The sequence below is a fragment of the Calidris pugnax genome, unplaced genomic scaffold (genome assembly GCF_001431845.1).
Source record: "Calidris pugnax isolate Ruff unplaced genomic scaffold, ASM143184v1 scaffold224, whole genome shotgun sequence".
NCBI classification, from domain to species: domain Eukaryota; kingdom Metazoa; phylum Chordata; class Aves; order Charadriiformes; family Scolopacidae; genus Calidris; species Calidris pugnax.
This window is the reverse complement of record NW_015090952.1, coordinates 450,155-463,087: the sequence shown is the minus strand read 5'-3', so window position 1 is coordinate 463,087 and position 12,933 is coordinate 450,155. Positions and strand designations below refer to the sequence as shown.

At 39.4% G+C, this 12,933-nt stretch overlaps 1 protein-coding gene across 2 annotated transcripts in view; it reads right to left on the bottom strand.

The window, feature by feature from the left end:
• SLC9A3 (solute carrier family 9, subfamily A (NHE3, cation proton antiporter 3), member 3) overlaps positions 1-12,933 on the bottom strand; it is a 67,464-nt gene that overhangs the window by 48,073 nt on the left and 6,458 nt on the right. Inside the window, exon 1 of one of the 2 annotated variants that reach the window (XM_014951985.1) lies at positions 12,711-12,906. The exons of the other annotated variant lie outside the window; for it this stretch is intronic. Within the exon in view, the coding sequence (XP_014807471.1) occupies positions 12,711-12,906 (196 nt within the window). Of the gene's footprint in view, positions 1-12,710; positions 12,907-12,933 lie in introns of those variants that run through there. 2 annotated transcript variants of the gene reach the window in all.

Genomic DNA, 12,933 nt, shown 5'->3' with positions numbered 1-12,933 from the left:
ACTGCTAGTCCTGATAGGGAGGAAAACAACAGATGAAAAAATGTCAAGACAAAAGCCAAGTTTCAGCTGAATTTTCCTTAAATCTCTGGATTCTCCACTTCCTGCAATGTTCACTAGCATCAAAGTAACCATGTGATATACAGGATATATTTTACTATTTTCATTTCAGTTATGAATGTTTAGTTTGTCAGCAACTGAATCTGCTTGATTTGTCTGTAAATCCATTATATTCTTAATTGACAAACAGTTCTCAAAGTATGAGGTTCTTCACCTCAGATGCTGTGTTTTAGACATTACAGCATGAACACTTCTGCTGGCTGCAGTACTACTTCACTTGACTATAATCATAAAACATTCATTAGATGAGGGCATATCGACCAGATGCTGACTTTCAACACTTTGGGATCCTCCATTATGTGACAGAGAACATGTGCTACACCAGGCAGTAAGAGGAAAATATAGCTACAGGCCATTCATCCTTACTTTTGGGTAGGTCTTTCCTGACACAGGAGTTCCAATACCCATACACAAGCTGAGTTTCTACTACAGTGGCAGGTTTATCTTGGACTGGATTTAATCTTTACTTCTAAATCACAATAAACAGAAGGAAACTTCATACTTCCTCCTGCTGATTTTACATCCTCATACTTTCAAACACCAAACAGCATTATTCCAACAAACATGCCTTGAAACCTATGTTTTTTAGAAAAGTCAAACTATGTTGTGTTTCCTAGGAAAGACTGAAGAACTAAGATGCTGTTTCGAGAACTTAAAAAGAATGGTTTTTCTCAAAGCAAAAAGCTTAGCTTTTCACTTAATTACCATTTTCTTCAGTACAAGTATTCAAGACATGAAAACAAGATGTATTTTTGGTTAGTGAAATGCTAGGGAACATCAGGTTGCAAGTAAGATTAATGTATTATGTACTAATGAATTGCTGCTCCCCTTAACTCCATGATATGTGTGGCAGGCCTTTTTTTAGACTCATATGAAGCGTAATAACCTCATCCTCAGATCGGAGAATGGCTGAAAATTTACTGAATTAAGTTGAGGGGGGGACAGGGACACGGAAGGTAAATTGCAAAGCATTTCTCTTTCACTGACTCCAATGCCACATCTATCACACTGTGAAGGAAAAAAAAAGGAAATGTCATTTCTGAACTTGCTACGTTCTTTATTCCTAATAAAAATTTTGGAAGAGTGCATTCCTTATTTTCTAAATATTATCAAGAAAAAGTAACAAGACTAGTCTTCTCTTTCCAGACACTTTTACTGCATAAGCAATGTCAGTTTTTACCACCAAGGAATACACGTCTCAGGCTCTGTTATGGATGCTATACAAGCACTCAGGTAACTGGCCTGAATGACCCACCACCTTCCTTTTTTTACAACCTATGTTTTGTTCTTGTTTTGAATGATAAGACTTTGCTACATGAGAGACTGTGGAACACAGAAGTAAAAAGAAAAAAATTAAAAGGTATAAACCAACATAAAAAAGCACTTCAAACTCTGCAACTTTGGATAGCTGCATCATAGTGGTTTTTTTAAACCTGTTAGGTGTAATCACGTACAGATCAGTAACAATGCAGCAACTGGCAGATATATAATCCATCTCTAAAAAACCCAGAAAAAATGAAGGTTTTTAGGATTATGGGGAGCAAACAGAAAGGTGGCTCCCTGCTTTGAAGGAATACTTAGCATAACACTGAAGAGAACACAGTGATGCTGATCTTGTCTAGGAAATGCCTCCTTAGTGGGGAAAAAACTAAGCCTAAAACTATGCATGTTCTTTTCACACCTCAAAACCATTACCTTCTCTAAAATAGAGTGTACTCCACAGGAAGACATGCAGAGTCACTGGATGAGTCTCCCAGGAGAGAAAGCTATCGTCTTGAAGCTCTCTAGACCAAAGTCTCAAAAATCTTACATTGCTAAGTCATGGTAAGAGATTATGACTAATGGACATATTGATAGAATCTGCCAGGCAGTAGTTTATGACAACATCCTTTCAATGAATAGAAGATATGTTAACAGAAAACCTCTGACGATAGTCAAATATTTATCTTCTTTATGATAATAATAGAAATTAAGAAAATAAAAAAATGAATTAATACATTCCTTTATTAGACACCGAATGTAAATATGTGCATACTTTCTGCTTTTTCTCTCACAGCCTAATGACATCATTTTTGTGCAACACGCATAACAGCACTCTCATAGCTTCCATCCTGCACTTTCTCTCATAGTTCTTTCTATCCTACTTTTTTTTTCATTATTGATCAGTGCACTGATCAACACAAAACTATTTTTTTTAAAATGTAGACTTACTTAGCTTGTTACACTAGAGAGATTATGCATGCAACTTAAATTCATTGTTTCCTTATAAAAATATCTATGATTGCTTTTCCACATTGCACCTATGGTAGCAAGTATCACAGAAACATGAGAATAAACACAGTATTTATGCAATATTTCTACTTAAAAAAAGCATATGCTATCTTCCACTAGTGATTACCCATGGCAACTAATCTAAACAGATAAGCGGGCTCAAAATGTCTTCATCTACAGTCCAGTAATGCACCTTGACAAAATATCAGTTCAACAGTCAAAATGACCTTCTATCCAGAGACCAAGCCTGCACAGATTTTGTGAAGTGAAATGAAGATAGGAGACAAATGAATACCACATAAGGAAGCAATAGGAGACCACCACGGCCATAGCTACCGTGGACTTGGAAATTTCCTGGTTCTTCCTGTAGGAAAGGACTCTCATGACGGACTATCCACCCACATAGTTTTACCCGAGTTTCTTTGGGTTGGATTTTTACCTTTTTGGTTTTGTTTTTGGGGTTCTTTTTTTGGGGGGGAACAAATGACGGACTATCCACCCACATAGTTTTACCTGAGTTTCTTTGGTTGGTTGGGTTGGATTTTTACCTTTTTGGTTTAGTTTTTGGGGTTCTTTTTTGGGGGGGAACAGAGGCAGCCTTCTTGAGAAAATCTCCACTAGAATTGCAGAAACTGAAATAGGATTCCAAAATACCAATACTGAAATTCAGGTAAGTGGAAGACCCAGAAGTAATACTTACCTAGTATGGAGGATGACTACAGAAGTGTGTTTTCTCACATACAATTGTGGGCAGAAGAGAGATTTGTAGGAAGCAGATCTGTCATCCTGTTCTGCACAAAGCAGGGAACACTGCAACCGCCACCTCCAGGTTTACACATCTTCTTGCTGAATCAGGTAGGTACTGCTTGAGCTTGGTACTACCAGTTAATAGATCTCACTGCACATTCCCAACAAGTAATACATTTCATTAGAATATCAGCTCATCCTGGAGAATGTTTGTTTAAAATAAGAGACGGAATTCATACTGTATCAGCTAACAGAAGGCATAAGAGTGGGAAACATAAAAGTGAAAGCCATTTGGATCAGAAAATTGAAACCATTCTGATTGGAAAGCACCTAGGTTAGAGGAGAGCTGAACTTTACACTAGTACCTTGTCATTCCTTTCTTTAATTGATGATGGGACGACCATCATGGCCACCAGCTCTCCTCTGTATATTAGTATGCAATTTTGCTCCAGTTAATCAAAACAGCATGCAGAAGTGTTGCTTTCTTTGACCAAGTAAGACATGGATAAAGTTACATCCATGTACAAACACTATTGATGCAAAGACCAGGATCTGCAGGACCAACTGACAGAACAACTAATTCTAGAAACCATTTCCAGGCTCATGAAGGACAATAAACTCTTCAGGAGCAGTCAGCATGGCTTCATGAAGAGGAAGTCATGCTTGACCCACATGGTAAACTTACATGATTAAATGGCTTGGTAGATGAGAGAAGAGCAGTGGCTAGTGTCTACAGGGCCTTCAGTAAGACCTTTGACGCTGTCTCCCAGAAGACCCTCATAGACCCTCAAGCTGTTGCCGTAAGGTCTGGATGAGCAGACAGAAAGGTGGATTGAGAACTGGCTGAATGGCCAGGCTCTGAGGGTGGTGATCAAGGGTGCAAAGTCTAATTGGAGGCTGGTGATTAGTGGTGTAGGCCAGAGGTTTTCTAAAGACACAAAGTTGGGAGAAGTGGCTGATAGACCAGAGGGTCATGCTGCCATCCCTAGGAAACTCAGCAGGCTGGAGAAATGGGCTGTCAGGAAACTTGGGAAGTTCAGCAAGAAGCAGTCCTGCACATGGCAAGGAACACCTTGCAGGCTGGAGAAATGGGCTGACAGGAACCTTGGGAAGTTCAGCAAGGAGAAGTGCAAACTCCTGCACCTGGCAAGGAACACCTTGTTGCAGGCCACCCAGCTGGGAAGCAGCTTGGCAGAAAACAACCTGGGAGTCCCAGTAGACACCCAGCTGGGAAGCAGCTTGGCAGAAAAGGACTGGGGGTCCCAGTAGACAGCAAGTTGAACAGGAGCTAATGATGGTGCCCTTGCAGCAAAGAAGGCTACTGGTATCCTGGGCTGCATCACGCAAAGTATTGTCAAAAAGGCTGCAGGAGGTGCTCCTTCCCCTCTATTCAGCACTGGTGAGGTCAGACCTGGAGTATTGCATCCAGTTCTGGGCTCCTTCATACCACAGAGACATGGACAGAGTCAAGAGAAAGGCCAGGAAGATGATTAAGGGACTAGAGCGTCTCACATATGAGATCTGGGACTGCTTAACCTGGAGAATAGAAGGCTCTGGAGGGAATCTCATCAATAAGTAAAAATATCTGATGGGAGGGTGCAAAGAGGACAGAAACAAGCTCTTTTCAGTGGTGCCCAGTGACGGGACCAGAGGCAATGGTCGTAAACTGAAACACAGGAGGTTCCCTCTGAACATCAGGAAACACTTTTTCACTGTGAAGGTGGCCGAGCATTGGCACAGGTTGCATAGAAGTGTTGTGGAGTCCCCATCCTTGGGGATATTCAAAAGCTGTCTAGGCATGGTCCTGGGCTCTAGGTGGCCCTCCCCGAGCTGGCATGTTGGACCAGATAACCTCCAGAGGTCACTTCTAACTTCAACCATTCTGTGATTCTATGACACTGTGAATTCTATAGGAGACACAGTGTCCAGCAAAATATCAAACTTATGCCTGTGTTACAGGAGATGATGTGTGTGTTCTTGCATTCTTTCTCCCTAGCCATCAGCTAGGTACACCACAGGAGCTGACTTAAGCCTTAAACACAGTCACTTATCACTGACTGACCAGATTTGAAAGATCACTTTTCCCCAGTTCACTACTGTCCCAAAGTCATCCCTAGAACTAAGTAGGATGGAATAGCTGAGGATGGGAGCTATTTCAGAGGAAAATTTTGCAACTTAATTCAAACCAAGTCCTATAGCGTTTTAAACTCTAGGTTACGCATGGGAACAGAAGAGCAAGCATTCAAACACTGTTTCATTCACTCTGGAATGAATATTGTAACCACTTAAACCACCAAATAACATCTATTAAATGAATTTGTTAAGTATATGTCCAAGCTGTCAAGAGCTGAAACGCTCCATCAGATATTTATCAGTACTGCTATTCCACTGGAGTAGGAGGATTGTAATAACTATATTTAATTTATGTATGATCACATGACTATATCTCTGGTACAACTGTTAGTAATGCTGTACTTACATTGACATAAAGCCATCTTATATCAACCTATGTCACCTAGTGCCTGGAATACTATTATACCATCAAATCGATTTAACAGTATTCATTTTAATAAAGGAGTTAGAATGTTTTAACTATGACAAAATAGTTACCATAAAGTCAGTTTTGTGTTTAGACAGGTCCCTCCATCAGTTTACAACCTGTTTGCACCTGGGATATTTTCATTATGAAATCTTACTAGCTCAAGACCTTTACATGTTTCTGAATATTTAATATTTTCCTCAAAGCCCAATTTTTGGAAGTGAATGAATCCATAAAGCTTCCACTTTCCGCTCTTTAAAAAACTGTAGTTAAAACAGAGAGAACTGTCACCAAATGTTTTTGGAAATCAGTATACAATCTACTTGGAGATTTTCTTTCTTGGTATCTGAATTTTAACTTTTGGGGCTGACAAAAGGCTGAGGCGTTTCTTTCTTTCCATAGATAAAAGCAGAACTCCTCACGTAGGTACATAATAGTGAATCCAGAATGACTTCTGGTTTCAGTTATTGGAAGGAGAAAGATCTCCAGATCCATCTACTTAAAAGCCCCACTTTTGCATAGGCCTTACAGAATATCTTCCAGTTTTCTTCTTTCATGAATAAACATTAAATATTTGTGCCTTAATTAAAAGTGTTTCCACTTGAGGTCTTGCATTCCGTCTCAGTCGACACTTCCTTGTCAGCCTGTAGTTTCAGTATTTATGACTTTACAGTCAGTCAATTGGGTATCAAGTCACTCCTTTCACAGGGATCAATATTCTGTAAGCTGTTCTACAAAAGGAATCAAAATATTACAACACAGGCAATCAGCCATGCTCTGCAGTTTAACAAGACTGTTTTAATGGTCAGCAGTTTTAAATGGGTGCCACTTATTAGCAAGTTGAAGAATAATTAAAGGCCCTAGTTCTTTGGGACCTTAGTTTAATTGCACTACTGCAGAGAGACAAGAAAAATCAGAGAATTTCCTGAAAGAGCAAAAAGAATATTCAGATAAGAAATATTCTCCTACGACTTTGGACTCAACACTTCGGAATATAACAAGCAATACAGAAGGTACAGAAGAACTAAGTAATCCATTACCCTATTACTTCAGAGCAATTAAAGGGTGGTGAATAGAGAGGGAAAGAAGTCCTGTATCTGAATTTAAAAAAAAATTCTTTAAGCAAATTGGTGATGAAACTGACTTTTGACAGCCATTTTTGGTGGTATGAGTCAAAACAACAGTAAGAAAATAAGTTGGAGTAATAATTCGGGATTTCCGATAGCAGCTTTCCTGCTAAGCATCTCTGACACACAAAGCTCCCCTAAAACAAAGGGGACCTCACAAGGGCTTTCACTTGAACAACCTGTCTACACCTGGAGAGGTTTGCTGCTTGCACTTACTCCTTGCGGGCCTGTGGTCGGCTGCATTTACCACATGAGAGAATTACAGTCACTTCGGGGGGTTTGTAGATCACTCTTACTAACAAGTGGCTTTCGCTCCGAGGACAGTAAATCAATGGTTTCAACAATCCTAAGAGTACAGTATTAAAAGGATTCCATTGTTCTGCAGAGAACGCTGAGCACTTTGCGCACAGGTGCCTGAAAGTAATTGATGGCAGAGATCCTTTCTTAGGTATGCATGCCTGAACTGTATTCAATTCAGGGCCATTCTCAAAATGCCATTGTTTTCTTATGTAATTCACACAACTTGCCATTGTACATTTGCTATTCGTCAAGGGATGTAATCTGAATCTTGTCGAATTACTCTGTCCTGGTATCTTCTTCCCTACTCTAAATAATTAAGACTTGAGACTTGCAAGACTTGGAGGGGGGATGGGGAGGGGGGGGAAGAGATGTGTGTTTCAGAGAGGCAGGAAGGACAGGAAAAGGATGAGCAAGGTACAAGAGTAAAATGGAAATAAAATGTGGAATAGGCATCCATTTACAGCCCATAAATTTAACAAAGACATGGCTTACACAGTTATTCCTAGGACTGGAAACGCTAAGCTATTATTCTATGTTGAAAATGTTCTTATTGGCAGCCTAAAATGTTGTATACAAAAGGTAATTCCTTAGAAGGCAGAGATTTTTACAGTCCTTATCATTCCCAGCTCACAGGGATTCGAAAAAGCACTTTGCAAGAGGAAATACAGATTCTTAATGAAATGAAGACACCCCAGCTATATAACACAGTTGTCAGCACAAATTTGTAACATTTCTATGTAACTGTTTTCAAGATAGATAATGAAAGGCTATACCCAGTGAGGAAATGCATATGCCTCTCTCATAACTCTGCCAACCTGTTGCAGCTTCTACTGAGTTCACAATAGAAGTAAAAGATATATTTATTTCCTCATTGTCTTGTTCGGGATATGGGAGAAGGTAGCCAAGTCCAGACTTTCTAGTCAGAATGCAAAGTCCTTTTTCATATTATCACTTGCTAATGAGAACAGCTTTTAAAAAGCACTACAATCATGACAAGGCTGGTAGTTTAAGCTTTGCAGGGTCTGATAGTATCCTCACCGTTTGAGTCTCTGACTCCATTTTCAGTTAAATACTCCCAATAAAGTTCTGCTAAACATCCTTCAACATTCCCTCCTTAAGATGTCATTTACTGAAGAATTGCCAACAGAAGAGCTATTCCCACATTTTCTGCTTTTATTAAAACAATACACTAAATCACTTTCCCTAGGTAGTTGACACTTTTCACTAGTGCTAAAATGCCAGGAGGAAAAACCTGGGAGTCAAATGGGCTTTTGTTTTGACAGTTTGCTTTGGAGGGAGGGGTATTGATTTCTTCAAGGAAAATATTGCCCCAGGAGTCTAAATTGGATGGGTTGTTAGACCTGCATTTCACAGTTCCTTCCCTAGCCCATCCCTAACATGCTTAAAATTCTCCACAGCAATTGTTTGTGTTAACAAAATACTCTGAACAGTTCCTTTCTCAGAGTAGTTTGAGACAATATGAAGGGGGCCTGGGCAGGCAGAAACTAGAGCATTTGTAGGAATCCATATCTATGTGAGCTTAGAGATAGAGTGTGATTTACAGCTCAGGTCCTCCTGGGGTCTCAAGAGCTGATGGACTCAACAAGACCATCTGACACAGTATCTTTTTGAGATATCACTAGGCCAGCCTTCTCCTAAGTGTTTGTTCCTTGTTATTGAATCACTTCTTCCCCCTCCTCCAGAGCATTGTGGCATTGCTGAAGACGGATTTACCAACTGCCCTGGATTCAAATTTCACTCCCACTTTTAAATTTCTAATATAAAAGCCTTTAGAATTTGTGTGCAACTACACAGACATTAAAAAAAAAAAAAAGGCTTTTGTGACATTCTTAGGCTCAGCATAAACTATACCAAGAAAAACAGTTGGCAAGAGGTTTGAGTCGCAGATAATGAAAAGGCAATGTACCCTTCCTCATTCCTGTTCATAGCCACTCACTCTCCCACCACTTCTTACAGTTGTTTATCTGCTCCACATCGAACACGTTCAGGGGGCTAAACAGACAGAAAGATTGCTTTGTAGGATCTGGGGTGGGGTTTTTTTTCACTTTTACTTTGGGACAAGCCATTAACTATCATTCTGAAAAAGTTCCAGTACAGAAAACGATTCAAACCACTAGCAAGAATTTTACAAGTCCACCAACAGCCAACTGAAATATAAACATACAATATATATCTCTCTCTCCTAGGATTTTGAACAAGTATAGAAGCATGCAGTGAATATCCTCCAAGTAAAAAGCATACTTTTTTTTCAATAGACAAAATATCAGAAATATCCTCAAAAACTTGTATATGATATCAAACTATTTCTTTCTTGCCCGTTTTTAGCTCCTGAGCTGATTATTCCTTTCCTTCTACTTGTTTCCAAAGTTGTCTTCTGATTTCCCTCCTACTTCTGGCTTTTTCAGTAGCAGACTTCCTGCCACTGTTTGTTATCTTCTACATGTCTGTTTATTAAAAGGTTATTGTCAAGATGTAGTGTATTAAAAACATAACACAAAGAAGGAGAGCACATGACGAAACAAACCTAGAAAGCATGTGCAAGGCTGGTCAGTGTGCATGTGTTTTTAGTCTTAAATTAGAACTATACTGTGCAAGTATGCTGATTAAAAATGTTACATCCTTTATCAACGTAGTTTCTGCAGGAAACACCCTAGTCTGTAACTATATATACACACGTTTGGGTTTTTTTTTCATTGGTATTGCTTGTTTCATCTGGAGAACTGAGGTACCAGGAAGTGGGCACCTGAAGTCCACCTCATGTACCTTCTTCATGTAGATAAGGCATTTTTCTGCCTTAGCTTTACAAATGTAAGTAGTTTATTGGCCTTATCCCATAAGGATACTTGTTTGTAGTGATAAGAGAGCCTATCAAAAGAGGAAATAAAGATCATTAGCCAAAGTGGAATACTGTGTACTTTAGAATGAAGAGTTGCAACATTTCAAATGAAGAGGATCAAATCAAATCCATTATAGTATGTAAAACTGTACACTGAGATGCATCAGAAGTTTCATACCAGACAAAATTTATTTCCTATAGTGAATGAAAGCTAACTGTAAGAAGACTCTTCCACAGTTTCTCTTGCAGCAATACTTAGCCTTCAAAGAGATATAAGTATTCTTCACACACACAAAAAAATAAAATACCAGCCTCCTCCTGACAAAGCCCAAAAGACTAGGCACTGCTTCATGTATTAGGGATGCTTATCAGATTTCACATACAGTAATCCATGTTGCAGAACACTTTGTCAGCACCAATTTATATTCTGAATGTACACAACATGAACATCGTCCCAGAAAATCTACAAGAATCTCCTATTAAATACACGTTTCCTCAAGCCATATAACATCACAAACTGAAACTTTTTTAAAAAAAACACAAAACCACAACAAAAAAACCAACAAACCAAACAAAGTCAAAAAAAAAAAAAACACAAAAGCCTAAGGTTATTCTAATGCAAAAGGCGGCAAAGTATTCCCATACACTTTTCATCACCAGCTACCAATTGCAATTCCCAATTGGAATTGAATTCTCAATTGCTAACCCAATTGCTGATCATCCACCAGTAAAATAACCTCTGTAACCATGGAGAAGTGAGCTTACACGTATAAGAGCAGCTCCTCCCCTGCTGAAAAAACCCACAGCAAAACCAGCATTTTGACTCCCCTACCTTTGCCCTCCTTCAGGGAGTAGAGCAAGAGATGCAAGGGCAGATGTTCTGTATTTTCTTCCTCAGTTCTTTTATATCTGCTTTTTGAATATACAATACTTCTTTGATCTCCCATAACATTTTTGCCATTCAAAACCTTCTGACAGATTTCTGGCCTACTTTCCAGAACCCTTGACACACCAAGGCAGATGGAAGGATGACAAGCTGGTTTTTTTGGTTGGTTTTTTTTTTTCCAGTTCCCTTTCTCATTGACTTACATGAACACCTTCATGCTTTTTTCATTAATAAACTGTTGAACAGTGATTGTACACTTCTGCTTGTCTGTATTTTATTTATGACTGGTAGGGAAAGCAGGAGCTCTCAGTGGCTCTCAGTGGAATGCAGCAGTTGTCCATTGCTTCTTCAGAGACAATGTCCAGAGTTGTATATGGTGGCAATTACAGATGTGAAGAGAGAAAAGAACAAAGCTTGAGAGTTTGGGGGAAGAAAAATGATGAGTTGATGATAGATACCATCTACTGACAAGTGACATGCTCTGTGCAGCTGTGAAAGAAGTGCAAAGAATTTAAAAACAGAACCTGTAACATTCAGGTCCCAAACTCCAACAACAATTAGTGCTTTATCAAGAATTTATACTGAGGATTCCATAGTAAAATGACTTATCTTATTCCAGGCCATTGCAATCTAAAGATAAGACAACCTAATTGTCCTGTTAACTTCATTGGTTTTCTGACACAGCACTGATATGACTGTGCAGCACTAATACTACTCTGTACGAGCGTGGCACATGTACAAAATAGCAAAAGCTTAATAACACAAAGGGCAAATACTTATTTGGAAGACTATCTCAAAAAGAAGGTTCAAATAAGCAACCTGTGTATTAGCACAATTTTATGGGGACTCAACCCTGTCACTGTTTTTTCCTGTATCTTGTTTCCCCAGCTTTCTACTTGATATAATCCACCACCAAAAGTCAATTAAAACAAAACTGTATTTCTATGTAATCTAGGTAATGCAGCAACCATCTGAACACAAACTATTTTCAAGGTTTAGTCCAATAGCGATTCAGATATTTAGTTATATATCTATGGTTAAGCAAATAAAACACAAGATGCACGTATCACTGCTTTACAATATCACCTGTACGTAAGCAAATAAAATACCTTCTAAAAAAAAAAAAAACCAGTGGCTCTTCTATTCAAACACCGTTATTTATATAAAATTGCTTTTTGACAAAGTCGCAAAGTTCAGAATGCAAGAGCTAGAGCATTCGTGCAAGTTCACTTAAACTACACTGAAGATAGACTTAGTCCTCGCTTTTCATTGATTCCAATGTCCTGAAAAAAAATTCCATGTGCTCTAAAGCTTGTACTCTTCCAGCTGCATCAGATGGTCTGATAATACATATTCCCTTTCTCTATAAACATTCACCAACGCACTGCGAAGCAGAGAATGCTAAGGTCATAGGTGTAGTTGACAGGGTTTATTTCTGGTGGGGCTAGCTCATACAGCAACTACTCAAAATCAGGACATTAGCATATCATAAACTGGAATGGGCATTATATAAGCAATAAAGCCTGATTTCCCTTTTCACTTCTGTAAAAAAAAAAAAAAGTAGTGTTTTTTTTTTTTTCCCGGGAGCAACAGTAACGCAAGGTTTCAAGGAGCAAAGAATCAAGATGCCAAAGTCACAGTCCCAGGCGCTGAAAATGAACTGGGTAACCCAGCGGGGCAGGAGAACATCACCCTGCAAAGCCCCGTGTAGGGAGGTGTTATGAAATCAGGACAGAGTACAGTAAAAACCCCTGAAAACGGGTCAGTGGACTCACGATAAGCTTTCTTCATTGACGCCGGGTGGGAGAAGGGGAAGGGGGAAGGGAAAGGGAGAGGACATGTATTAATATGTAACTCCGAACTCACCGATTTTGGCCAAGCTGGCCACAAGTATCCAGAGTGTAATGATATAAGGCTCCTTGACGTGTTCCCATTTGAAGGAGACGATGGCAAAGCTTTGGGTCTGGTTGCTATTTATAGGGCTTCCCGAGTTTCTCTGTCCCAGCGCCGCTGGGAGAGCCATCAGCCCCAGGAGGAGCCCCACTCCAGATACCTGCCTCATCTCCAAGCCACACAGCAAAAATCCTGC